This window comes from Gracilinanus agilis, chromosome 1 (assembly GCF_016433145.1).
Source record: "Gracilinanus agilis isolate LMUSP501 chromosome 1, AgileGrace, whole genome shotgun sequence".
Lineage (NCBI taxonomy): Eukaryota > Metazoa > Chordata > Mammalia > Didelphimorphia > Didelphidae > Gracilinanus > Gracilinanus agilis.
The window spans coordinates 571221035-571248975 of record NC_058130.1 but is presented as its reverse complement, the minus strand read 5'-3'; the positions used below and the strand labels follow the sequence as shown (position 1 = coordinate 571248975).

The window sequence follows — 27941 nt, the reverse complement described above, 5'->3', positions numbered from 1 at the left end:
AAGTTATAAAGATAATCAAGACTAGTTGGTTGAGTCTTAACAGATTCAGAGTCCAAACCAAAGACCAGGTTTTGTTTGGTCTTTTCACAGTTTAACCAATCTATAGATATTAATAGATATTAACAGATAAATGAATAGTGGTTCCCAAGTTGGAAAAGAAAACACTAAGCTCCTTCAGGTCTCTAACTAAGGCAGAGATAGAGAGAGGCAAAGATGTTACCTTCTCCAGCCCTGAGAGAGAAAGCAGCTGTGTGTGGCTCTGTCAACAGCCAAAAGCCCACTCCTGGAATGCCACACCCAGAGAGTGTAACTGTCATAGAAATAACGGTTATAACTGCCACTAGTGGAAATGAACACTCTCAGCTCTACTTGAAACTCCAATTCTTTCTTAAGCCAGTTTCTCTACTTCTTATCTTTAAACTAAAATAAAATACTTATTTTCTAATATTATCCTTATATGTTACTCTGTACTTATATGTTACTATGTTCTTCTGGTTCTACTCATTTCACTTTGCATCACCTCACATACGTCTTTCTAGGTTTTTATTTCTTTGTTTGTTTTTCTGTGATTGTCCTGCCATCTCAAGGGGGAGAAGAAGGGAAGAAGAGAATGAAAGAACATACATCACAAAATGTCAAAAATAATTATTAAAATTTTATCTACATGTAATTGGGAAATATAGTAAAAATAATATATTTAAATTAATTAAATATTTAAAATAAAAATATAATAAAATATAAAATAATATCCTTCTATCATTATGCTGGGAACACATTTTCCACAAATGTAATCAGAAGAGAAAGGTCTATAGCATTCTTATTGATCTTAGTAAAAATTACAGCAATGATCCTCAATAATGGTATCATTCAAAGTAGATATATATAATATATTTATTACATAACAGATTGATAACACGTGAATTTCTTCCTTGGTCTGACATATTACAGTGTTTCATACAGTATCTAAGAAAATGCCACCTGTGTTATTTATCCAAAATAAGAAGTAGACTTTCAGCTTAATTGTAGAACAGAGTAACTTTCATAATTAATGCATTAAGTGATTAAGTTCAGTTTTTTTCAGATCCACATTAGTATTACTTCATTTTAATTCTGACATAACTATTGACCACAGTTGTTCTTTTTTAAGACAGTTTTTTAAGAATAAAAGTACAAAAGGCAAATTTTGTGGCAAATAAGAAGTACCCAATTATACCAATTATGATAATGAGATGAGAAAAATATTTTAAGAAGTAGGGCAAGTGGCAATTGTTAGGAAGAATTTGTTCCCTTCATTTATTCTGCTCTCCCCATAATGCCCCTTGTCTTTCTCAATTACAATCATAGCACATAGTGGAGAAGACTAAACTGGATCTTTGAGATCAGTTAAATCAACCTACTCTGAGGCACTGAGAAGTTCAATAATTTGTTCAAGTTCAGCAGATAGTGTCTAGATCCAAATCCATGTACTCTAAAGTCCAGTGCTTTTTCCTATTATAATACATCCCTTTTGAAAATGTGTTATCTAATGTTTATGTGGTTTTTTAGTCATAAAGCCACTCTTTAATCAAGGGAAAGGGGGAACAGGGCTACTTGGCCTTTTATGCAGAGCTGCGCCTTGTGCAGAGTCCAGGATTGAACACTACTTCGCTCTGCTCCCTGACACCCTGGGAGTGACACTGCACTAGATGACAACTCCCTGTTTATGTGTTTTTAAAAGGAAATCTGACATTGTAAATAGTGTGCTGCAATGATTAAAAAGCAGCCTCCAACACTTGCTAGATATGTGCCATTGGATGTGTCTCAGCCTCATCTGTAAAGCGGGGAGAATAAAAGCTCTTGTTTTGAAAATACGACATTATATGTGAAATCTTCATATTTGTATCTCTTAAAGCACTATATAAAAGCTATTATTATTATTATTATTATGTAATTCATCATCATCGTCAAGGAAATGCTTTGCACTACTTTAGCAATTAAATGATACTCTAATGCAAAGTTTCATGTTTCACTATAGTTTTAGAGTTTGAGAATCTCTCTTCCCCTATAGTAATGGTCCATTAGGCTGTGGTAGCCCTGTTCCTTCTTCCTGTCCCGTTTCTCTGCCCATCTCCTGACCCTACTTATAATCACAGATATTTTCTTCTACCCACCAAAGGAAGAGAAGGAAAATCAAAGCTTATGTTCTAACTCTTCTCCATAGTGGTAGCTTATCGTTTACCCTATTCTTTCCACCTCATTCTATAGAGAATACCATCTTTCTGACTCCTCAGGCAATTAAGTGCCATTTTGGACTCCTCACTATTTCTTCCCCTCTCTCTCATATCAAATCTATTATGAAGGTCTATTGATTTCACCTTTGCAACTTCTCTAGAATATGCTCCATTCTCTCCTCGAATATTTTCCCCATTCTAGTGAAGGCCCTCAACTTTTTGGTAGCTCTGCCTGTCTCAAGTCTCTCCCTAGTCCAATCCATCCTCCATTCAGCTGCCAAAGTGATTCAATCCCTTCATGTCCTGCTCAGTAAACTTCCTAAAATCTTCAGGAGCAAATAAAAAATCATTTTTGGCATTCAGAACTCTCTACAACCTAGGCTTCTCCTACATCTCCAGTCTTCTTACACCTTGATCTCATATGCACTTTTTGACCCAGCGACACAAGCATTGAGGCTATTCCATGAATAAGATACTCCAATTTGAATCTCTGGGAATTTTCTATGAGACTTCCCAATTTCAGGAATATTTGCCTTCATAATTTCTGCCTCCTGGCTTCTTTGATCTTTTTAAAGATACACATAACACATCTTCTACAGGAAGCTTTTCCAACCCTCTGTAAATTCTAATGTATTCCTTCTCTTAATTGTTTTCTATTTATCATAAATATAGATTTTTAATATGTTTGCATGTTATCTCCTATGTTAGATTTTCAGGTCCCTGGGGACAAAGATTATGTTTTCCTTTTTTTGTATTTCCCAGTCTTACTGTAGTATCTGGCAAAAGTAAGCACATAATAAATATTTATTGATTAATTGATTGGTAAATCAATTTAGTGCCAGAGAGGAGACTAAAAACTAGGTGTTCAGATGTTTCATCTATCATTTGTTTCTTTCTTTTTTTAATTTTGGGGAATTTTTTATTTATAAAATTTTAAATATTAAGATATTCCAGTAACTTTCTGGTCCCCTATTGGAGAAGGCATAATTATTTTTTTTAAAAAAACTTATCTTCTGCTTCAGAATTAATACTGTGTGTTAGTCCTGAGACAGAAGAGAAGTAAGGGATAGGCAATGGGGGATAAGTGACTTGCGTAGAATCACATAGCTAGAAAGAGTCTTAGGTCAAATTTGAACTCAAGACTCTTCATCTTCAGGTCTGACTCTCAATCCACTGAGCCATTTAGCTGCCCATAGAAGGCATCACTTGAAAAACAGATATACATATCATAAAACCATCTTATTTAGTTCTATTTGTCAGTTCCTTCTCTGGAGGTAGATATATACAAGTCATTCTTCAAACAATATTTAGTTCTGCTTGTTTTGCTTTTTGTAATTTCAGGTAAGTCTTTCCATGGTTTTTTTTCCAAAATAAATCTGTTTATATTTCTTATAACACATTAGTGTTCCATCACAACCATATGCCACAGATTGCTTAGCCATTTCCCATTTGATGAGTATCTCTTCAATATCCAATTCTTTGTCATTAAAAAGAGAGCATCTATAAATATCTTAGAAAGCAGTTTCTTTTCCTTTTTCCTTGATCAACTAATTAAATAAACCTAATAATGGTACTTCTGAATCAAAAGGTATACAGTTTCATTATTCTTTGAGTATAATTCCAGATTGCTCTCCAAAATGGTTGAATCACCTTCAGTCACAGCAGCAAAGTATATGTCCTCATTTTTCCACATCCTTCCTACCTTATATATTTTTCAAAGTTCTCTCTATATATGTTGTATGAGACCTCTATGTGAGAAAGTATTTATAAAAAAATTTCTTTCCAACTTATTGCTTTCCTTCCCATCTTGAGTACACTAGTTTTATTTTGTACAATTTTAAAAATAATTCAAACTTACCTGTTTTACAATTTCCAGTGCTTTTTATCTCTTGTTTATTCATAAATTCTTCTCCTATCCATAAATATGAGGTAATATATGCTGTTTTCTTTTAATTTGTTTATAATATCTCCTTTTATACTTAGGTCATGCAACCTTTTTGATCTTATCTTGATAAATGGTAAAATATATTGGTCTATGCCTAATTTCTGCCAAACTTCTTTCCAATTTTTCTAATAATTTTTATCAAAATAATGAATTCTTATTCCAAAAACTAGGATCTTTACTTGGTCAAACAGGAGCTTTTATAATCTTTTACAACTGTTTGTTGCATGTCTTTCCTATTTTGTTTACCTACTTTTCTATTCTTACCCAGTGCCAGATAGTTTTGATAATTACTGCTTTATAATGTAGTTTAAAATCTATTACTGCTACATCTCTTTCTTTAGCATTTTTAAATGTTCCTTACATATTCTTGACCTTTTGTTTTACCAAATGAATTTTGTTATTATTTTTCCTAGTTTAATAAAAATTGGTAATATAATTGGTATGTTATTGAATAGATTATGTTAGATACAATTGATCTTTTACTTATATTGACTCTGCCTATCCATGAACAATGAATATTTCTCCAATGATTTAAATCTGATTTTATTTGTATAAGAAGTGTATGACAATTATGTTCATGTTGTTTCTAGATTTGTTTTGGCAGAAATAATCCAAGATGTTTTACTCAATCTATGCTTAATTTAAATGAATTATCTCTTAATGTTTCTTCTTGTAAGATATTTTAAGTGATTCATACATATGCTGTTGATTTATGTGGTTTTATTTTGTATCCTACTATATTGCTAAAGTTATTGAGAGTTTCAATTAATTTTTATTTGAATCTCTAGGAATTACATATATATGTATGCACATATGTATATATATATATATTATGTAAACATCATATTGTCTGTGAAAAGTGATAATTTTATTTCTTCTTTGCCCTTTTATCACTTTTATTGTTCATATTTTTATACTACCACTTTATGATTGCACTCTATTGCTTTCCTGGTTCCATGTTGGCTGACAACTAGAAGTGAAAAATGATGGTGATAGCTATCTCTGAAAAGCAAGTATTAGGAAGAATAAGAGGAAGAACAAGTCTCCATTCATGGCATGATCCCAGGGTGGCATGACTCTGCTTGATGACCTCTAATAAGGTGAAAAACACTACACATAGAGAAATTGCATTCTACTTTGAAATACTTCCAATTACAAATATGTTTTGCTTATATCTAGCTTAAATTTTCCTCAGCGTAACTTCCATCCATTTTTAGTAGTTCTGACCATTGGAACCAAATCAATCTTTTACATAATACTGAAAGAACTTTAAAAATATTTTAAAAGTAACAATTATTAACATTCCTTTTGCCTTCAAATATTCTCCTGATTAAACATCTGTGTGCCTTTAAATTAACACAAGGCTTGACATCATGGACCTTTCTCACTCTATTTTCCTGATCATATTTTTTAGTTATCAATATATTTTCTAAAATGTGGAACTTATATGTGAACTAAGTTTTTTAGTTTAAGTCTGTCTTAGGAATTGTGGATTTTCATAATATACCATTGTTGTCTAGGCTTTTTAAATTCTATATTAAAGTCTTTAAAAACAAAACAAGGGGGCAGCTGTGTAACTCAGTGGATTGAGAGTCAGGCCTAGAGATGGGAGGTCCTAGGTTGAAATCTGGCCTCAGACACTTCCCAGCTGTGTGACCCTGGGCAAGTCACTTGACCCCCATTGTCCACCCTTACCACTCTTCCACCAAGGAGCCAATACACAGAAATTAAGGGTTTAAAAAAAAACAACCAAACAACTCTTAACTTCTCTCTTTGAATCAATACTGTGTATAGGTTCCAAGTCAGAAGAGTGGTAAAGGGTATGAAATGGGGCTTAGAATACTTGAAAGGGTCACTTAGCTAGGATGTGTCTGAGCCCAGATTTGAACCCCGGAGCTCCCATCTCCAGGCTCTGGTCTCAATACAATGAGCTATCTAACTACGGTCTCCATAATATATCCTTGATCAACATTGAACTGATCTAATAAAACCTGTAGATTTTTTACATGAAATTAAAACTAGCTATATTGTCTACATCTAATACTTGCAGTTGAATTTTTAAAAATACAAAAGTATAAGTTGATATTTAAATAAAAGAAATTCTGACTTATTTCCTCAAATTTTTTTTTGTTATCTGATATTTTAATACACATCAACAACACCTTCATCTGAGTCCCTGAGTGTACTAGGTATATTAGAAATCATACAAGGTCCCAGCTGACAAATAGTCAAAAGATATAGGCAATTATTTCTAGGTGAAGAAATTTAAACAGTCTTTAGTTATATGAAAACAAATGTCTAAATCACTATTCATTAGAGAAATGCAAATTAAAGTGAGGTATCACTTCTGTTATGACCATTAGACTTCACACCTATCAGACTGGCTAATATGACCAAAAAAAGGAAATGATAAATATGGGAGGGGATGTGTGAAAATTAGTACACTAATACACTTTTGGTGCAGTTGTGAACTTATACAGCCATTCTGGAGAGCAACTTGGAACTATGTCCAAAGGACCATCAAAATTTGTATACGATTTGACTTAGCAATATCACTACTAGCTCTCTATCCCAAAGAGTTAAAAGAAAGGAGAAAATGACTGACACTTGAAAAAGGTTTTATGACAACATTTTTTTGTGGTGGCAAAGAACTGAAAACTGAATCAATGAATTGTGGAATGGTTAATCAAGTAGTTGTGGTATATGATTGTAATGGAACACTATTGTGCCATAAGAAATGATGAACAGGATTATCAGGAAAAAACCTGGAAAGACTTGTATGAAGTGACAAAAAGGAAAATGAGCAGAACCAAGAGAACATCATACACAGTAATAGCAATAATGTAGGTTGGTCAACTATGAATGTTAACTATTATCAGTATTGCAATGATCCAAAACAACCACAAAAGGGTCATGAAGAAAATAGCTCTCCACTGCTATAGAAGGAACCAACAGAGCCTGAATACAAACTGAAGCATACGATTCTTCACTTAATTTCTTCTATGAATGTTTCTCTAGTGTAAGCAATATGTGTTTGTTTTCACAACATGATAAACATGGACATATGTATTATAAGATAATACTTATATAGTCTTTATCATATTACCTATCATCTTGGGGAAGGGATAGGAGGCAAGAAGGGAAGATAGACTGCAAATTGTCAAAAATAATTATTAGAATTTTATCTATCTTACCTGGAAAGTTTTTTTTATTAAAAAAAAAAAGAAGCATCATAAGGACCCTCTAAAGAACTTTGGTATTGACTATGAGATGTGCATACCTGTGTCTAAGAAGATGTTGTGCTCTGTGAACATAGAAAAATTTTAGTAGAGAAGTGCAAATTTAGAAATATCTCCAGCCTAAATGTTTGTTTGGGTTATTTGTGACTGACTTGTGGTAGAGTCTTATGATCTTATTTCAGTTTGATCAGTCACAGTTGGATATGCTGGACTTTTATCCTGTCAGTGATGTCATTTTAGCCCTCTTCGAGTAGTAAGGACAATTAACGAATTAGTTATATCTATATTTCTATATAAATTAGTATTCATATGCATGTATGCATATACATGTAAAAGTACACACATTTAAAAATTCATATGAACACATATCTTGTAAATATGCTGCAGATGGACTGATAATTGAAAAGTCAGTGATCTATACTTCATTTGGAAGGAAATTGGCATAAATTGAGTAAGCAGTACATGATGTTCTGGAGTCAGGAAGACTGGAGTTAAAATATGGCCTCAGATACTTGCTAGCTGGGTGACCTTAGGCAAGTCATTTGAATTTTTTTCTCAGTTTATTTATCTGAAAAATATGATAAAATTATACCTATTTCTCAGAGTTGTTGCAAATGTAAAAACAAACAATATTTATAGGTAGGCACTTTGCAAACTTCAAAGTGCTATGTAAATACTAATGCTTTTTATTATGTATTTTGGACTAAAACTTCAGGTACATAATGATCTCATCATAGAACTGAATAATCAGAAGAGAGTAGACTGAATTGTATTTTGGACATTGAAAAGCACTTTTCAACAACTCCCAGTTGTTCCCTGGAGAAAAGCAAATATTTGATATTTTTAATATTCTTCTTCTGATAATAATATAGAACTATCACGGAAAATGGCAGGGTCTCAGGAATCAGAGTTTCATGTGACCATAAAACAGTGGAGAGATGTATAGTGAATACAATCACTTTTAACTTAATGGGCTCATAGGTAAGCAGTTGTAAAAAATATATACATATATATGTATATGTATGTATATATATATATTTTTTTTTTGTCTAGAAGATATATGATCTGAATAGCAGTTGGGGTCCATCATGTGAAAAGTGCAAAGGATAACGTGGGGAGTGGACTCTTGGACTTGAGATTTTATTGTGTTAAAAATAGATAACGATGCCCCCCAGACGACAATATGCAGAAAATTTATGCAAGGACATAAACAAGAAACACACAAGATAAAATTATTTCAATGAGTGGTAATGTTAATGAATAGATAAAGTGTCTATATAGGAAAGATAATGGATTCTTTGTAGTATTGAAATGATTGCTCATATCTACAGTGTAACTGAAATTAATAAACAAACATCAAGAAAATACTGAGTAATAATGAAATTAAATGGCCCACCACACTGCTTTCTAGGTTTGCCTGTGTTACTTTCACTAGAAAATGCAAAACATTAAAAAATACATTCATGCCTTTTCCAGGATGTGCCTCTAGAGATCCCAAAAAATGATGTAAATATGGTATAACTTTCAAAAACACAGCCAAAAAAGTCATGTTTTAAATAAAGCATAAGCATAGTTATTTTGATGATGAGAGATATTAGCTAATGAGCTATGCCACCATAAGTAGGTATTTAGAAAAAGAAACAATGAAACAGAAATGAGGTGAATAAATTTCTTCATTGATTCAATTCCTCTGAAGAAATGAGCCTTGAAACATCAGAGTTCCAGCTTTATTATGGTAGTTCAAGACTTAGGGAACTCCTTGTGCTTAGAAAATATTAAACAACTCTAACATTAGTGATACTAATCCTTTATGAAAGATTTTCCTAATTTTTTTCAAAGAGAGGTTATTAAGAATGACAGAAAATTTTAGGTAGCAATGATCCTCACAATAACCATGTGAAGTATACGCTATTATTTTCTCCATTTTATAATGGAGGAAACTGAGGCAAATGAAAGTAAAATGACTTGTCCAAGGTTACACAATCTATAAGTTGCTTAGGTCTACCTGACTTGATGCCCAGCACTGTACCACCTTACTGGTGTTATTGTTGGAACTGATGCCAGACTAATGTTCCTCAGCTGCATTATGATATCATTGTCTCTAGTCCCTTCTGAAGACTAACTTTAGGAATAAATACCTTTTTAAAAAGGTAGGTGTAGTTTGGCATATGCTAACTGAATATTTTGTGGAGACTTCAAATATTGGCCTTAAAGGTCTAATTTAAATTGCTCAAAGAACCAAAAAAGCATTTTGTCAACCCTGATGTTGTAGCCTTAAAACAACAAAAAAGAAACTAAACAAAATTGTTCATTTGTCCGGTATTCTTTAAATATATATTTTATTTAAATTTTTTAAGTTAGTCTTCTAAATAAGAATATATACAATTCCTTTTATCACCAGTACAACCTCTACAGAAGACAAGCTTGGCACAATATTTCCTAACCCATGCTCATATCCTTGCTATTTATATACAGATCACATTGAACATGAGATTATATAAAATTAAATCACATGTGCTTATTTTCAATTTTTCATTTTATAATATACATTTTGACTTATTAGCCTCTTCAAAGATTATATCTCTAAATACTTATGAATATGTTCCTAGTATTTCTCCTTGACTTATAAGGAATCAGTTTTTTGACCTTTACACAGGATTACAAGCTTTAAATGATCTTAATGTTCTTTCTTTATTTTTGAGACATTTTCCAATACTCAGAAAAAAGTTTCCTCATCAAAATATGATCATCAGAAAATTACAGGCTGTGAACCTTGACTTTTTTGAGTTATTTTCAGTGACTAAAACATAAGTAACAAGATTCATGCCAGTCTTTAAAGCAGTTGAACTAATTTTTCTAAAGCTTTCTAAAAATGCCCAGTGTCAAGTTAGACTAATTACCAAAAAATAGTACCCCTGAAGGATAATTCTTCATGGAGTTACAAGCCCTGAAAGAGACTATAATGGAATTTTTAATATTCTGTCTTTCATTAGCATGAACTCTTGATAGAGCACATTTTTTCCCTTCACATGGAAATCCATCATCTCTTCCTAGGACATATTTCCCTAATGATATCCCTTCAAAGTTGCAAAGAATAACAGTTTCAAGTAATTTAAACTCCTTATCTCTCTACCACTTTTCCTATCTCCTTTTTTCCAAACAACAAACACAAACCAGTAGCCATAACTAGCACAAAATGTAAAGGACACAATTTGACTAGGATCTTTCAAATTAATTTTTCCTCTATTCCAAACATAATGACAAAATAAAGACAATTTTAATAGAAAGTGATGGAAATCAGTTTATTGAAAGTTGGATTTTATCACTAATATATGAATTTACTATGGACTTCCTATTGTTTTCAGCTTGAAAACAAGTTTTACTTGAGCTGCAACATTTTCTTCATTTTAGTACAGTCTATTACCTCAATTAAATAAATGAAAAAAACTATTTTAAATTTATAATAATTTGATGCTAAGAAGGAGAATGCATCTGAATAAAAAACACTTTTCCACGTCCTTCCCTCATATCCTCTTTGTCCCACTACTCCTAGGCCGTTCTGGTGTGGAGACTACCCTGAGACCATCCTGCATTCATGAGATATTTATTCAATATCCACTATGTACAAAAAAGATATACCAGGAATAGAGAGGAGTAGAAAAAATTATAAGACGTTGTCCTTGCTTCATCTACACAGCAATGTAATAGAGGAAATCTATTTATAAGTCATCAAAATAACCCAATCTTTGTTAGAACATGAAAATGAAGAATCTGGGGAAGGATTCAGAGAGTGAAAAACTGACAGATTTATCTGGAGATCCCTGACTCATTATAGAGCTCGATGAAACATTTATGGGGAGACATCATTTTGGAACAACTTAAATAAGAGATATCTGCAGGTGCAAAAATAGCTTTTCTAGTCTCTTAACTCAACATTTTGCATATGATAGGTGCTCAATAAATAGGTCTCTTAATTGCAAGTGAAGGAGAACAAAATCAGAAAAAAAATCTAAACAGCTTGCCTTCATAAAATCAGAAAAGAAGGATGGTAGTGTTCTGAAGTACTACATAGCTCTTGCCAAGAAAATTCATGTATTGATTGTATTGAATATTATACTCAGTCTCTCACTGAAAATGCTTCTGTTCCTAGAATTACCATCTATTAAGCAAGCCAATAAGTATCTTAGAGCAAATGAACTGTCTTTTTTTTTTTTTGATAAAGTGTCTACCAAGTGTTTATTGCATGATTTCAGGGGACTTATAAATGAATTTTATTAATTGTCAAAGAAATGTAATGATTTTCCTGAACTCCAGGCGTCTATATTCCAGGTTGAGAACAGTTATATTTACTCAGTGCATGTACTATTGAAGAAAAAACACCGATTTTTGTTTTTATATATTATCTTTTTTCCTTTCTATCAAAGTGATTTTACTCCCTTTCTCCACCCAAAAAAAAATCTGAAGGGAAAAAAAAGATTTTAAAAAGCTAGATGACAGAATAATTTTTAAAATTCAAAGGTTATCTACAGACTTGACCTAACAAATACACTGAATCAATGTTCAAGATGATCAAATTAAAAAAAAAACTATAATAAAAATGCAATTGTTCAAAGAGAAGGAATACTAAAGGTAAAAACCCAAGAAAGAATTTATAGACACATGTATCTTTTTCTCTTTTACTATATTGCCACACTGGTCTGTGTATTTCAGTCTGCAAAAATAGTGTAAAAAAGTGGAGAAATTTAACAGAAACCTATTTATTTTCTGCTCCATAGAACCAGCCCAATGTATGCATATTCTTTATGGTGATCTCATGTAGATCTGTGCCCACATGTCCCTTATGAGGTTAAGAAGAATTCATGAAGCTATCTTGGCACATGCCTGAAGAATTGAACATGCTGTTAGGCTTAAAATCACTAACCCTTTCTTCTGTAAGATTAACATTAATATCTAATAACTCCAAGGATTATATTTCACAAGGTTTATTAATAATCACTTGAAGTAGGAAAAACACAAGAACAAAAGTAAAAGCCTGAGTAAGACACATGAGAAAAATTCTGCCTGGGACTCACCCCACCTCTGCAAACCTTGATCAGGGGAAAAAGTGTGAACATACACAAAACAGATCTTCCTTATGTTAGTATGTAAGGTAGATACATAAATGGGATGCTGGGAAAGCGAATGCCTGGCGAGCAAATCCTAATTAAACAGTTCAGAAAAGGATAAATCCTGACAGAAAGGGCTGGAAGTGGTTAATCTATTTACAGCACCATGTACTGTACATGACAGATGTAGCCAGATGCAATTGAGACGGAATAGTGACAGACAATGAAAAATAAAGCTAGTGTCCAGTTTAGGTTCAGTAAATTACCATGTTATTCATTGAAGGCCCAGTAAGCCCAGCTAGTCATATATCATCTGTCAATACACCAAATTCCATCTATAAATTAATGCCAGGGATTTCTTGTGCTGTCTTGATGTATTTGCAGTTTCCCAAGAATTCCAGGAGCTAAAAAATTCACCAGAATTTTGCCATGGGAATCTCATCTTCCCAGATCTCCTATAGACAAACTATCTTTTTTTGTTTAAGGAGACAATTAGAGAACTGGCCATTAATGGAGGGTCTCCTGTAGCAATAGCTTTAATATGACCAAGTATGTCATAGCTAAGAGTGATAATAGCTCTTAATGAAGAAAGAAAATTGGCAAATACTCGTTAACCTAAGCAGGGCTATTTCTATTGTATTTATACATACCGCATCATCTAAAAAGACAATGATATGATATTTTCACTGACAACCATGGTCCTGAAACAGTAACACATAGAATGTTTCCTGTAAGAAAGTTACTTACTAATACTAACTCTCTAAGTAATCCCAGGTTTTGCTAGTTAGATTACCACTATTCTGGAATTGAATGGTACTTTAGGGACCACTTTTTTGTGGTTTTTAAAAATATGTATTTTCTATTTTTCATATTTCAAATCTGTTGAAATATTTTGTTGTCTTCTTAAAATTTCCCGTAGACTTTCCTACCACCTCCCAAAGAGTCATTCCTTATAACGAACGCAAACACACACACACAAACACACACACACACACATACATGCACACACACGACCATTCCCCTAATCACTAGTCAGCTAACAGTGGTGGTGGGGGGGGGGAAGACACCACAATGGGAACAGTATCAGTGAAAAACTACCCTGATCCTTCAGAGGAACCTGTAGGAACTATTAAGGATATATGTACAATTTGGTTCTTTAAGAATCCAAAGTCTTGGTACGATGGGATATACAAGATAGTTATAAATGATGAAGGTGAGGGTATACACTAACAGCAAGGGGAGAGTCAGGAAAAAAAGACCTCAGGTAGAATCTTGTGTTTAAGTCATTTCTGGAAAAAGACAAGGAATTTTAAGAGGTGGCAATAATGAAGAAATTCTTTAAAATCTCTCCTCAAAATAAGGGTTCAAAGTCTCTTTCTGCCACTGATAAGTAAATCATACTCAGGGCTTCATTATCTTAAAGTATAAAATAAGGCATTTGGAGTAGATTTGTAGAATATAAAACATTATTTTTACCATTTGTGAAAGGTAATCGACCAGCCTTTACATGAAAAACTTCAGAAATAAGAAGGCATTTCATTTTATATGACACAACTAAGATTCATCCTAGCATTCAGGCTATCACTAAGAAAAGGTTCCATTACTATATAAATTGTGCTATAGCATGTTGAAGGAACTATGACTAGGACATACTAGTTAGATAAATATTTTATCTGAGAAAGCTGCTAATTAAATAATAATAGCTTATAATAATAGCTTTGAGATTTACAAAGTACTTAAATAAAACTCAGTTGATCTTCAAAATATTGAAGTACTTGATAGTAAATTTCCTACTTATGTCAGGCATGACAGAGATGCCATAGAGACCACCATTGTGTGACGACATGTGAGGTAGGATCCAATGAACTTAATAATGTCCATGGTTATCTATTTCAAAACCAAAAATATGAGGTATTTTGACTTTTATGATATACGAAATTCACGTTGAATAGTTTGTTTTTATGACAAATAATAATCTTCTTTGCCACATATAAAATTTTAGCAAATCAATTACCTTCTTAAAGGCTCAGTTTCCATATTTATAAAACAGAGATAATGCTTAACCTATAAACTTCATAGAGTTATTACAGATATAATAAAATTCTTATTGGGAAAATACTTTGTTAAGGTATATTCCTGAAGCAACATTTTATCTTTTAATTCTATATTTAAGAATTCCCCCTGTTGGTGATGATGTCTCCAACTATAATTTCTGTTCCTTTGTCAGAATGCTAAGCCACTACATTCGGCAAAGAAAGGAATTAGAGATGTCTTAAGAAAAGTCTAGGTAAATATAACTCTAATTTTCAAAATTTGGCATAAGATCCTTGGGTTTCTAATATAGCTGATTAAAATATATTTATCTCTAAAATTAATTTTATAAAATGAGTGACAGATGTAAGAAGGGAGAGGCAAGGGTGAAATAATCCTTATGTAGTCTCCATTTGAGATGGGGAGAGAACAGCATGTGGGTTGTGAAATGTGTCAGTAACTACTATAATACATGGTCATTTAGTGCGACAGAAAAAAAAACTTATGTGAAATGATTTTCTAAGATCTTGTGCCAAATTTCAGCAAGCTTCCCATATGAAATTTTGTAAAATGAGCAAATAGAAATAGAGTTGCTGCTTGCTATGCCTCTGAAGCCATAATAGATCATTCAATGAAAAAATACAATTCAAATAAATAAGCCAATTATTAAGTAGTTTTCAGATGCCTATTCAAGTTGCTGCACTATATTTCTTTCAACCAGACCTGAGATTCTAGGCCACTGATGGGCAACATTTTAGAGATGGAGTGCCAAGCTTGGCACTTTGCCCCACCCTCAATCTACCCCCTAACCACATTCTGTGCCCCTCTCCCCACTGAGTGCCAAGTTCACACTACTTCCTCCCATTACTCTACCCAGGAGAGGGAGGAAGCACTTCCATTGAACTACTGTGTAGGGGCAATGGGTGATGTAGTCAGGCTTGGGGAGAGGGAGAGGTAAGGGATGCAAGCACTCTGCTCTGCTCCCTTCTAGTTCTGTGAGCTATTATCCATTCAAACCTAGTTCCTCTCAAAGTGGAAATTGAGGGGACCTTGAAAATTTCAAATGCAATGCTTTATTGAGAGAGAAAAAGAGAAAGAAAAAGCCAGAAAAAAAAGCAAAAAAGCCCAGTTTATAGGAAAACCACTTATACATAGGAAAACATAACCCTCAGATTAAATGATATCATCCTGACACATTCACCCCATCATGGCCCAGCCTTCCTGAAGTAGGTATCCTCCAAATTAACCATTTTAGTAAATGGTAAAGGGTTGAAATCATAATTTAATCTGGATGCAGGGCTGATTGCTTCCTTCCTCTGAGAAGTCACTATAGTATTTTCCTGAGCTTCTAGTCCACTTGGACTCCTGGGCAGGTATCCCATTGAATGTAAACTGAACAGGCTAGATTCATAAGAGGTGAGAGGATTAAGAATGCAAATTAAAGCCCAAGGCAAGGGACATGAATAGGCAATTTTCAGATAAAGAAATCAAAACTATCAACAAACAGATGAAAAAGTGTTCTAAATCTGTTATAATTAGAGAAATGCAAATCAAAATAATTCTGAGGTAACACCTCACACCTAGCAGGTTGGCTAAAATGACAGCAGGGAAGAATAATGAATGTTGGAGGGGCTATGGCAAAATTGGGACATTACTGCATTGCTGGTGGAGTTATGAATTGATCCAACCATTCTGGATGGCAATTTGGAACTAAGCCTAAATGGCACTAAAAGACTATCTGCCCTTTGACCCAGCCATACCACTGCTGGGTTTATGCTCCAAAAAGATCATAGGGGAAAATACTTGTACAAAAATATTTATAGCCGCGCTCTTTGAAGTGGCAAAAAAGTGGAAAATGAGAGAATGTCCTTCGATTGGGGTATGGCTGAACAAATTGTGGTATATGCTGGTGATGGAATACTATTGTGTTCAAAGGAATAATAAACTGGAGGAATTCCATGTGAACTGGAAAGACCTCCAGGAATTGATGCAGAGTGAAAGGAGCAGAGGCAGAAGAACATTGTACACAGAGACTGACACACTGTGACACAATCAAATGTAATGGACTTCTCTACTAGCAGCAATGGAACTTATGAGAAAGAATATTATTCACATCCACAGAAAGAACTGTGGGAGCAGAAATGCAGAAGAAAAACTATAATGGATCACGTGGTTCAATGGGGATATGATTGGGGTTTTGATATTAAAGGATCACTCTACTGCAAATATGAATAATATGGAAATTGACTTTGAAAAATGATACATGTACAACCCAGTAGAATTACTTGTCTGTTCAAGGAGGAGGGAGGGAAGTGTGAGGGTAATCATGAATCTTATAACCATGGAAAAATAAATAAATTAATTAATTAATTTTAAAAAGAATAGAATAATTACTGCCCTCAAGAAATGTTATTCCATGGAATGCAATTATTTAAGCAGAGTTTGGATGGCTCTCTCTCAGGGAAACTCTCATGTAAGTTGTTTACTAGATAGGCTATTAGTAGCAGGAGTCTAACTTTTTTAGAAAGTTCACTTCTGTTTCAACAGGAACTATAGAGTATTTCTCAAACTATTTAAATTAATTTGATTTAAACCCCTACTCACAAGATTTTTAGGGTATTAGTAGACATAGGCCAGTGTGGACCTAAGCCTAAAAACTTCTTCTCTGAGCACAAGATGTCTCAAGACTTGTTTTTCAGACAAAAGGAATGCTAATCCTGAAAGTTTGAAGGTAACATATCTACACATTAAACTGAAGCCTTTTGCTAAAACTTTCTTTTTTCTTTAGAGGTAGGTGGATGTTTCAATGAATACATTCAATTGTGCCATAATGTATCAGTGTCTGTGTACAATGTTCTCCTGGTTCTGCTCCTTTCCCTCTGTATCAATTCCTGCAGGTCTTTCCAGTTCACATAGAATTTCTCCATTTCTTGATTCCTTTCAGCATAATAATAACCCATCACCATCAGATACCACCATTTGTTCAGCCATTCCCCAATTGATGGACACCCCCTCATTTTCCAAATTTTTGCCACCACAAAGAGCGTGGCTATAAATATTTTTGTACAAATATTTTCCTTATTATGTCTTTGGGGTATAATCCAAGCAGTAATATGGCTGGATCAAAGAGCAGGCATTCTTTTACAGCCCTTTGTGCATAATTTCAAATTGCCCTACAGAATGGTTGGACCAGTTCACAACTCCACCAGCAGTGTATTAGTGTCCCAATTTTGCTTCATCCTCTACAACATTTATCACTTTCCTTTGCTGCCATATTGGCCAATCTGCTAGGTGTAAGTGATTATTCTATTCTTGGACCTATTACCAAAACTGATACATAATATGCATTTAATAAATGCTTATTGGTTTATTGATTGAGATAAATAACATCACATAATGAGAACATTTAGGCAGTACCCCTGGCTTTAAAAAGCAATTATATATTCATAAAAGGCCAGGTTTTTGTTTTTGTTGTTCTATTTTCACTTGACTTGCTTGGTTGAGTGACACAGTGGGTTTTCAAACTAATCAGATACTTGGCATGGAATGAGAGAAGTGAAGTCTTATTCTTGAACCACTAAGGGAAGATGAAGGGAAAGAACAGACCCTGAGAAAGGAAAGATCAAGTAAAATGAGAAAGAGAACCCTGCATTCATTTTTACTAGGAGAAACCAAAAGATAAAGACAGGAGGAGTGTACTGTTTTGCCCAAAGAGTCATAATCTTTGATGAAAAGGAATCTCTTGGTGAGAAGCTGGTTGTGGTCCAGGGTGGAAGATAAGGGGACAATTTAAAGGAGGCATTGCCTTTATTACAGAAGGATATATATGTAAGAGGAGAGAGAAGAGACACATTTGTTATTTGCTATTTTTGGCAACATCTTTTGGATATTGTTATTTTTAAAAATGATAAAGGCTGATATTATGAGGAAATGTAGTATTTTAATTAAGGCCATGTTGATAGAATAAAATCGACCATGGGCCTGTAAAAATTTCAAATTGCTGCCTCAGCCATTACGTTCAGTACCTTACCTAATCTTTCTACATCCCCCAGAGAGCACACTCAGGTAGCAAAGAGAGAGTCTGCCTCCAGTGAACCCAGGAGTCTTATATCCTTCTCTTACATCATCACACTTTCTGTCTGCCTCCATTTTTACAAGAGGAATGATGGGAAATGTAGTTCCCAAAGTCCCCAAAACATCCACAGGAAGTTTGTCATATATCTACATATCTTAAGGCTCAAATGAGCCCCAAAATACCTCTAAATGGAACTCCCCAAAATTCCAAATAACACAATATCATTATATTTGCCAGAATTACCAGGAGAAATTCCCTAAGAACTCTTCTTCTAGTTACAAGGATTTTATAACTAAGACTTTCTCTTTTCTCCTCAGACACATATAGGTGCCACAGTGGATAAAGCACTGGACCTGAAATCAGAAAGCACACATTTCAAATCCAGTCTCAGACATTTAATAGGTGTATGATTCTGTGCAAATCACCTAATCGTTTTGCAACCATTTTTTCATCTGCCAAATAGAGGTCATAATAGTACTTATTTCTCTGGGTTGTTAGTGGATCAAATGAGATAACATTGGTAAAAAGTACTAATTTAAGTGGCTGGCAAAAGGCAGGTACTCCTTAAATTTAGTTATTTGCTATTACTCTCAGGAACAGTTCAGATAGTACATTGGTAGAGAGACAATTTTTTCTACTTTGTGTATACATAGTTGTGGCATGAGTAGATGGTTAGGATTTTCTATTAGAATGACAATTCATCAATTAAATGATTCCTTGATAAATTTTTTCAACTTAAATTTTCCCTAAAGGAATATGTGTACTGTTATTCTCTTGAATTTCAAAACCTTACCCATCTTTTTAAGGACAAACCTTTACGTATCAAGGGTGAAATGTAGTAAAGTTGAGAAGATTGAGAAGATACTGGAATTCATGAAGTTAAGTTTGTTTGGAAATTTAAGGAACAATGTAAAGAGTTTAGGGAGAGAATGAAGGGTAATCATGAATAAAAGGGATAATATTAAAAATATTGGTGGTGCATATGGGCAGCTGGGTGGCTCAGTGGATTGAGAGCCAGGCCTAGAGACTGGAGGTCCTAGGTTCAAGTCCGGCCTCGGACACTTCCAGCTGTGCGACCTTGGGCAAGTCACTTGACCCCAATTGCCCACCCTTACCACTCCTGGGCCAAGGACAGTCCCTAGCCCAGATGAAAAAGGAGGAGGGTTGGGCGTGGGGCTAGCAACCCCACCCTGTAAAAAAAAACTACATCTGCTAAAGAAACTGCAACCTAAAGTAGGGGCAGCTGGGCTAGCTCAGTGGATTGAGAGCCAGGCCTAGAGACAAAAGGTCCCAGGTTCAAACCGGGGCTCAAACACTTCCCAGCTGGGCGACCCTGAGCGACTGTGTGACCCATTGCCTACTGGTTGTGGCCCTATGCTCCTTGAATGGAGTCCCAGGATAAAAAAAAAAAAAAATATATATATATATATATATATATATATATATATATATATATAGGCAAAAGGTGGATAATTCTACTAGTAGTTTTGGTGGAGCTGCAAAATATTTTTTTTCATAATGCTATCTTACTGTGAACATATTTTCCTATTCATTTACATGCTTCTTAATGAAATTAATTAATTATAATACTATCGATGTCATGAAATATATTAACATATTTGAGATAATATATTGCTCTTTCTGAAAAGGTAATAATTAACTCACATTTTCAATTATTTGCTGGTTATTTTCTCAAAGCCCTCCAAATTCAATATAATAAAAACTGAATTTATCACCTTTCTTAGTCAAACTTGTCCTTTCTGACATCTTTATCTTTGTAAATGCCACCAACGCTCTTTGGCTTCTACCAATTTATTATACTTTCCTGTCTTTTTCACCTCCCACATCCAATTGGTTATGGAATCCTACAAATTTTACCTTTGAAATATTTCTTGAATTCATCTTCTTACTCCTCCCCATATGCCCACACTAATTCAGATGTATTTTACAATTCCCCTGGATTATTTTAATGCCCTGTTCTTGCCTATAAAGTTTTCACACCTTTAGTCTTTCCTAATTAAATCCATCCTTAGCAACATTACTCATATTTCTGAGGTAGAGGGAAGGAGATCTGCACCAGTGATTTAATTGTAATAAGGAGTAAATGTGTAAACTCCCTTTACCACTGCATATCAATGATATTTCTGCAATTTATAATCTGGACCCCATAAGTTTCCTAATGTAAAAGTCATTTTATTTTATTGTTCTAAATTCTTCATTGGTATTCCATTGACTAGTGAAAAAATACATACTTCATGAGATATTGGTGCTATAACTAGAGAAGACTTGTGAAAAGACCAGAAATGGTGAAATATACTGCAATCCAACATATAGTCATTCTAGATACAGTTGTAAAAATATGGGTATCCCTTCCACATCATTAGAGTTAGAGGCATGATCTGGAAAATTCTCATAAAATTTTTTAACCCTTCCTTTAAACGAGAAATCTGATCATTTTTCTTCTTCCTTTGTGAGGAACTCATATGCCTTTATGAGTTACTAAACTTTATGAGATATTTCTACATTTCTAGCCTTTATGAGTCATTGTCTGGTTTTTGTGTTCTTTTCACAATCTTTAACATTTAATTTATTTTCACTTTAAAAAAGAAATTGTGCAAAGCAGTTAGGTAGCTCAGTGGATTGAGAGTCAGGCCCAGAAGTCCTTGGTTCAAATCTGTCCTCACACACTTCCTAACATTATGACTCTAGGCAAGACATTCAAATCTCCATAGCACTTACTGCTCTTCTGCTTTAGAAGCAATACATGCTATTGATTCTAAGACAGAGGTAAGGGTTTTAAAAAAAGAAAGAAAATAAACTGTGTAGGTTTATGGTATCAAAAATTAAAATATGTTGATATTATGGAATATTTTACATATATTTTGTGCATTTCTGCACTTCAAAACATTTTCTATATTTTCTACTGACTTTTGCTATCTGCAAGCTTCTGCAAAATTCTCACAAAATTCCCACTCAATTTCTTATGCTGACCTACAATAAATTAAAATTGTGGTGGGGAAAGTCATGATGTGCAAGATATATATGTAGTTCTAAGAAGATAGTTATTTAAGGAGATAACCTAATTATTGTTTTCTGATGGATAACTGAGTTGAAACAATATGGAAATTTGATTTTTATTATCTCATTCATTGCTTATATCTGACATCAAATGCTACACATTTCACTCCCATTTACCCTCATTTCTCTGATGAAAGGACAATACATTTTCTTAGTTTTACTTCAGGGCTAAGTTTTTTTATCGCGATTATGCAACTTTAATATCATTTTATTGTTCATAGAATCATAGAGCTAAAAGGAAAGTGTCTTAGAAGACATTAAGTTGAAAACTCTCTCAATTTACAGATTAAGCAACCTAGAACCAGAGAGGGTAAGCAACATATGTCTTGTGACACTGATAGGCTAAAACAAAAGTACAAAATTCTTTTGAGTTTTTAGTGTTGTTTTTGTATTTTTTTAAAAAAATTTCCTGGTAAAGAACTGTAGATTTGATTAGTATTTTGTTATTTGTATTCATATGTTCCAGGCAGTCTTCTTGTATTGTTTGCACAGCTATCTGTGTATACAGTCTCCAAGTTCATTTGTTTTTGATTGTAGGAAATTCAAACATTATTTCAAAACTGTTCAAAATTGATCCTTTCTCCCTACATTTTTTTCTGCTTGTGTAATTCTAAGTTCCAAATATGGCAAATTCTTTTTCATAGACACTGAAAATTTGGAGAGGTCCTCCATCACATATTCTGTTTTCTACTCTATTGTTAGTCTTCATTAATTCAGCATTGTGAACACTGGTTTTAAATCTAATTGACACACTAATATCTTATTTCTAAAGATACATTTCTCCTTTCAACCATCCTGGAAATTTTACTCTAGTTCATGATCTCTAAGAGAACCTGAAAAATTATCTTTTTTCCTTATGAAATTTTAGTTAATTTTTCAATGCTGTCATAATTATTCTAGGTTTTATGACATTTTAATTTGTACTCATTTTTTCTTGTTTTTATGAATTTCATGGATGATTTGTGTCTATTTTGGAGTCAGGATATCTATCCTCTTAGAATTTTTGTCTTATTTTTTCCCCTTAGCCCTCCTAACTTACCTTTGGTTCTAGTCTTCATTCTTTGTCCTCTTTCAATTGTTTTGCATATCTTCTCCCATCTAGATCTAGAAGGTTGCAGATTCTCTCCCTGAGATAAGAATTTGGAAGGGACAGCTGACCAGAAATAGAGCTGACACAAAGTAAATTTCAACTTCCTTTTTTTCTTGGATCTGGGAAAGACCCTTCTACATCCGCCACTTCTGTGCTATTGTCTTTCAGCCTCTAGTCTTACCTCATAGTTGAACTCTCTTTCCTTCATTTGTTTTGGTAGAATTAATGTTTTTTACTCTTTTAGGACTTGGGAAGACAGTTAGTAGTGTATTATTCCCAATTATGGTTAGCATTAGAATCAATAGAAATAGTAATAATTTCTGATCAATTATTACCGTAACTCTCCTATATAGTTTAGTTCAGCAAGGCCCTGCAGGGAAGAGAGAAAAGAAGCCTATCTCTAAATAACAAATGATAAAGACATGCTCTCCCTGAAGTGAATAGACCTTTCCCCATCCAATCCCCTTCTTATTGCCTTAGTACTTTAAAAGCAGTCAAACACTTTTTCCTTTTCTTTGTTATTGATTCTCAATTGACTTACAGTCAGTATTTCAAGGGTTAAGAAAATGAAGTCCCATGGAAAACAGTAGAAAGAGTCCAATGAGGAGGCCATGGAGGCTAAAAGATACTGTATAAACTCTGAAATGATGGGGGGGGGAAGCTTTCTTTTTTAAACTGTACAACTTTAATTGAAAGAAAACCGGAGCTCCAGCAGCCTGAAACTGACTAACCTCTTTTCTTTCCTAGGTGCAGGATTGGTCCTTATATAGACCAATCTCACACCCAGAACTGGGGGTGAGGGGGTGGCCCCTCCCTAGCATGGGATTGGTCCTAATCAGGACCTAATCAGGACCAATCCCATGCCAGGAAAGAGGGGGCATAGTTCCCCAGCACAGAATTGGTCCATTCAAGACCAATCCCACACTAGGAAGGAAGAAGGAGGGACCCCTGGGGCACGCTGAGGGATGCAGTTCCCCTGGCCACAACATTATCAAAAGCACGACTCCTAGCTAGAACATTGTTGTGCAGACTGTGGCTCTGGCGTTGCCCATTCCTGAATTATGACTAAAACTGAGAAAGTGTTCATTTGAGAAAAACTCTCATGATTCAAAGAGATCTGGGAACCGAAAAGGGGGGAAGCAGTATGTCAGCTAAGAAACCAATGACTCATACACAGGTGATGGTAACTCAAGGCACCATTGTATAGATTTCCTATAAAATAAAGATTTTCTTTGTAAGCCGGTGGACATGGCTGAAGTAATACCCAGCAATGTGCCCAGCTGTTTGCTTTTTCTCTAATAAAGTCTGTTCCCCATCACCATCTTATCTGTCTCCTATCTGCTCATTAAAGTGATATCTGGGGGTGGTTGGCCCCCCAAAACCCACTCCTCACACTACCAAAGGGGAATCAAGTGAACTCTGAGACACAAACCTATGATTCTGCTTGCATTGACTATACCTAGTCTGAGACACTAGGCTAAAGGTGGGGGAAGGTTAGAAAATTTATGTTTAAGTTATATAATGTTATTCCATGAGGTTTTTTTTTTCCTTATGCAGTGCTTCTGTTTTCTTGTAGAGTAGATTCAGTATTAGACATTATAATTTTTGACACATATTTCCTACTTTTGAAGTTCTTAGATTGGTTAGTTTTGAGTTAAATGACTGTTTTATCATTTTGCTGATCACTTCACCCTGGCCAGAGTGTGCACGTGATGATTGTTCTAGGGATCCAAACCATTATTTTGGATATATTAGCAGTAATTCCAAAGACTGAGGAAGCAAGTAGACAGATTAGTATCTGTGACCTACAGGAGAATACTATAGCACAAATGGAAGAAAGAGCTATTATTAGCTACTTGCCATAGGCTATAAAAAAGCTATGAAACCATTATTCCTTCTGTCTTGCCACTCAAACCTTGCTTGGCTATAGTACCACACAGTCTAATGCTCACATTTGCTTCATCAAACATAATCCTGAACTACTTGTTTCCTCATCTATGACTATATTTTGCAAAAAGAAACAATATTTATAATAAGTTGTGAGGAGTAGAGACTATAGCACCAGGAAACTCTTATGGGAGGTTTATGAGGGTTATGAGTATGAAAACATCTATCTCAACTCTGTCTACATGGTCATCACAGAGATTCCAATGTTATACCAATAATGCCATTTTTAGAATTTTTTGGAAACAATTAAATATCCCATGTTCGTATCGAATGTGCTGAGACCAAGTCAAACATTGATACAACAATATCATAGCACTAATACAAGAAAATACATAAATTTTAAAGTTGGAAACAAAAGTCTCAGCCAAGATCAATAAAATGTCAGTTACCTTTCTGAGGTATATTGGATGAGGTTAAGTCAAGTTGTAGGTTTTATATTTTCTGGGGAAAATTTTTAAGGAAATTTACTTTCTGGTCACAAAATGTTTTTTTCTTAGGAGTTTTTCTCATGATGATGCAGTAAAACTACTCAGACTTGTAGCTTAAAAGAGTTCTAATATGGTCATGACACTAATAAACAGTTTACAGCATCATCAACTCACTGCTGCATTGCTTTATGGCCTTTTATATAGTGTAGCATTTTGTGCATTTTACTAGAGTATGAGAAATCTAAAAATCCATGGTAAGAATAAAGAAAATGCATTTATTTCCACATGCCCAATGGACTGTCCAGGCATGGGGTCTGGTAGCTGACTTTATAATACTTAGATTAATAATCTGAATGGCAGAATAGAAAATATACTCATTAATTTGTTGATGATGGTCAATACTATGTATTATCTGGTATTTTACAGAACAGATTTTATTTTCAGCCTGGACTTCATTAGTAGTCACCAAATGGGATTAGAATTTTAAATCGTCTGTGAAAATGAGATATTTCGATTAAATTTTAGTGCCATGAAATCACAGATTATAGATCTAGAATTATAAGGGAGACTAGTGTAGTCCCCTCATCTTATAGATGTGGAAATCTAAGCCCATGAAAGGTTTTTTTTTCCAAGTAGTGACAGTAACTTTTCACAAAGGCATAAAACAACAGAAGTAAAATCACACTTTCTAGACAGAAGATGACAAATAGTTTCAAACAAGTAACATAATGACTAGGTGAAGTTTGTGGCATATCACAAATGAGGAAAGAAAAGTTTTTTAAAGTAAGATGATTAAAATTTAGGTATATTGTCCCACAAGTGATCCAGAGATATAGGTCATTCTCTCTTTACAGTCAGCATTCACTAAAATCTGACTCTTGCTTCATCCTGATTTGAGGATAACTCTAGCTTCTCAAAGACTATGCAAATGGACACAACCTCTGATACATCTTACCCAGGGGGAATGGCTAATGAGTACAAATTAGACAATAGACTATTCCTATATCAATTGAGGACTTGACCAAGTTAGGATTTGTTTGTCACAAAGAGGTTGGCTAGTCACCACTATTATAATTCATGTAAATTGTGTTGATATTCTTCTAAGAAAGGAATTATTAACCTTTTTCTATGTGTCATGTACCTCTTTCACAGGTGGATCCTATGTGCCTCTTCCCACAAAAATATCTGTTTCCTACATATCAATTAGAGATTAATGAAAATTAAGATGTAATTTGCCCTTTCCAAGTTGAAGAGCTCCACAAAGTTTATTCTCAGATTCCATGGGTGGAAACAAAAATATGGAATGCCTAGAGAATCATAAACCTTTGGAATTAGTACTAAGCCTTTTATAAGAAGCAAAGAATCTATTTTCCAGTCAATATTTTCTGAACTGCTTCTTTAAAATATAAAAAAATATGACAAACAAATAGGAAAATTGAAAATTAAAATATTTTCTTTTGTAGATCCTTTTATATGCATCAGAGATAGCATGGTGCAGTTAGGTCACTAATATGAAGCCAGGAAAGTCTAGTGTACAAATCATGGATTAGTCATTTAACCTCTTAGACAATTCATTTCCTCATCCCTAATATAAAAATTCCTAAAATTTCTACCTTACAGGTTTTTTGTGAGTCTCAAATGACATATTTTATATAAAGTGCTTTGTAATCATTAATGCATTATACACATATATATTTCAGCGCTATTTTCCTGCTCTTATGTTTTTTTCTTGGAATTCAGAGAGATATAGTCCTTGGAGAACTTAGTATGCTGAAATTACTATTATTGTTATTTTATATTTAATATTCTGCATACTTTTGCAAAGGTGTATTAAATTACTTCTTCTGAAATTGAGTACAAGCATTAGAATATATTCTTATTGTCTCTAGCCTCCTTGAAATCCTTGTTGATCATCTTTACTTGGAGACAGGAGAGTGAGAATATACATCATTCTATTATGACATAATTATGATTTCATCTGATAGTTTCCTATATTTTGAATTTTTCATCCCATGTAAATAGGAGATGATGAGTTTAAGATCTAATAAAATATTTCTCTTAATTGTTTTATAAATTAATATTATGTCTCAGTGATTATGGGTAATGATATAACCTGTCACGATATTTCAGTTCCAGCAGTTTATTTGATGAATTCTAGAGAAAGAGGAGGACAATGAATATATTACTACAAAGACAGAGGCAAGTATGTTGTAGCCAGTAGAGAACTAGGAAGAATTTAATTCAAGCATCTCTTCTGATACATACATTCTAGGAAGAATTTAATTCAAGCTACTGTATGACCTTGGACAACTCACCTAATTTGTGTTCTCTCTCTCTCTCTCTCTCTCTCTCTCTCTCTCTCTCTCTCTCTCTCTCTCTCTCTGTCTGTCTCTCTTTCTCTCTCTCTTTCTCTAAATTATAAAGAATCTTAGAAAGACTTTCTTCACTCAATGAAATCATGGGTCTATTCTCTATGACTATATTAGGGGGAAAGAAAGAATGAGGGGTCAGGCCAATATCAATTGTTTTCTTTTCTTTTTCTGTCACATTCCTATGAAGTCTTATCATTCTGAAATTCCTGAGACTGAGTAGACTTGAAGTTATCAATATGATTTTTAAAAGTTTTTAATTTTCTATATCTTCAGAAAATAATAGTTGTATCTATCTCTTGTTCAAATCTCCAAATCTCAATTTTTCTTCTTGTCTTCTGCAATTTCCATCCAATGCCTATAAGCTTCTTATCTTTGAAGCTATAGTGACCTGCACTAAATCTAATTTTCCACTGTCATCTGC

General features: G+C 33.9%; 1 protein-coding gene across 1 annotated transcript in view; it reads right to left on the bottom strand.

Moving 5' to 3' along the window:
• The window catches only part of DOK6 (docking protein 6), a 411008-nt gene that overhangs the window by 85538 nt on the left and 297529 nt on the right, over nt 1-27941 (bottom strand). The window contains 2 exon segments of the mRNA XM_044683327.1: nt 9400-9473; nt 10939-10953. Of these exon segments, the coding sequence (XP_044539262.1) occupies nt 9400-9473; nt 10939-10953 (89 nt within the window).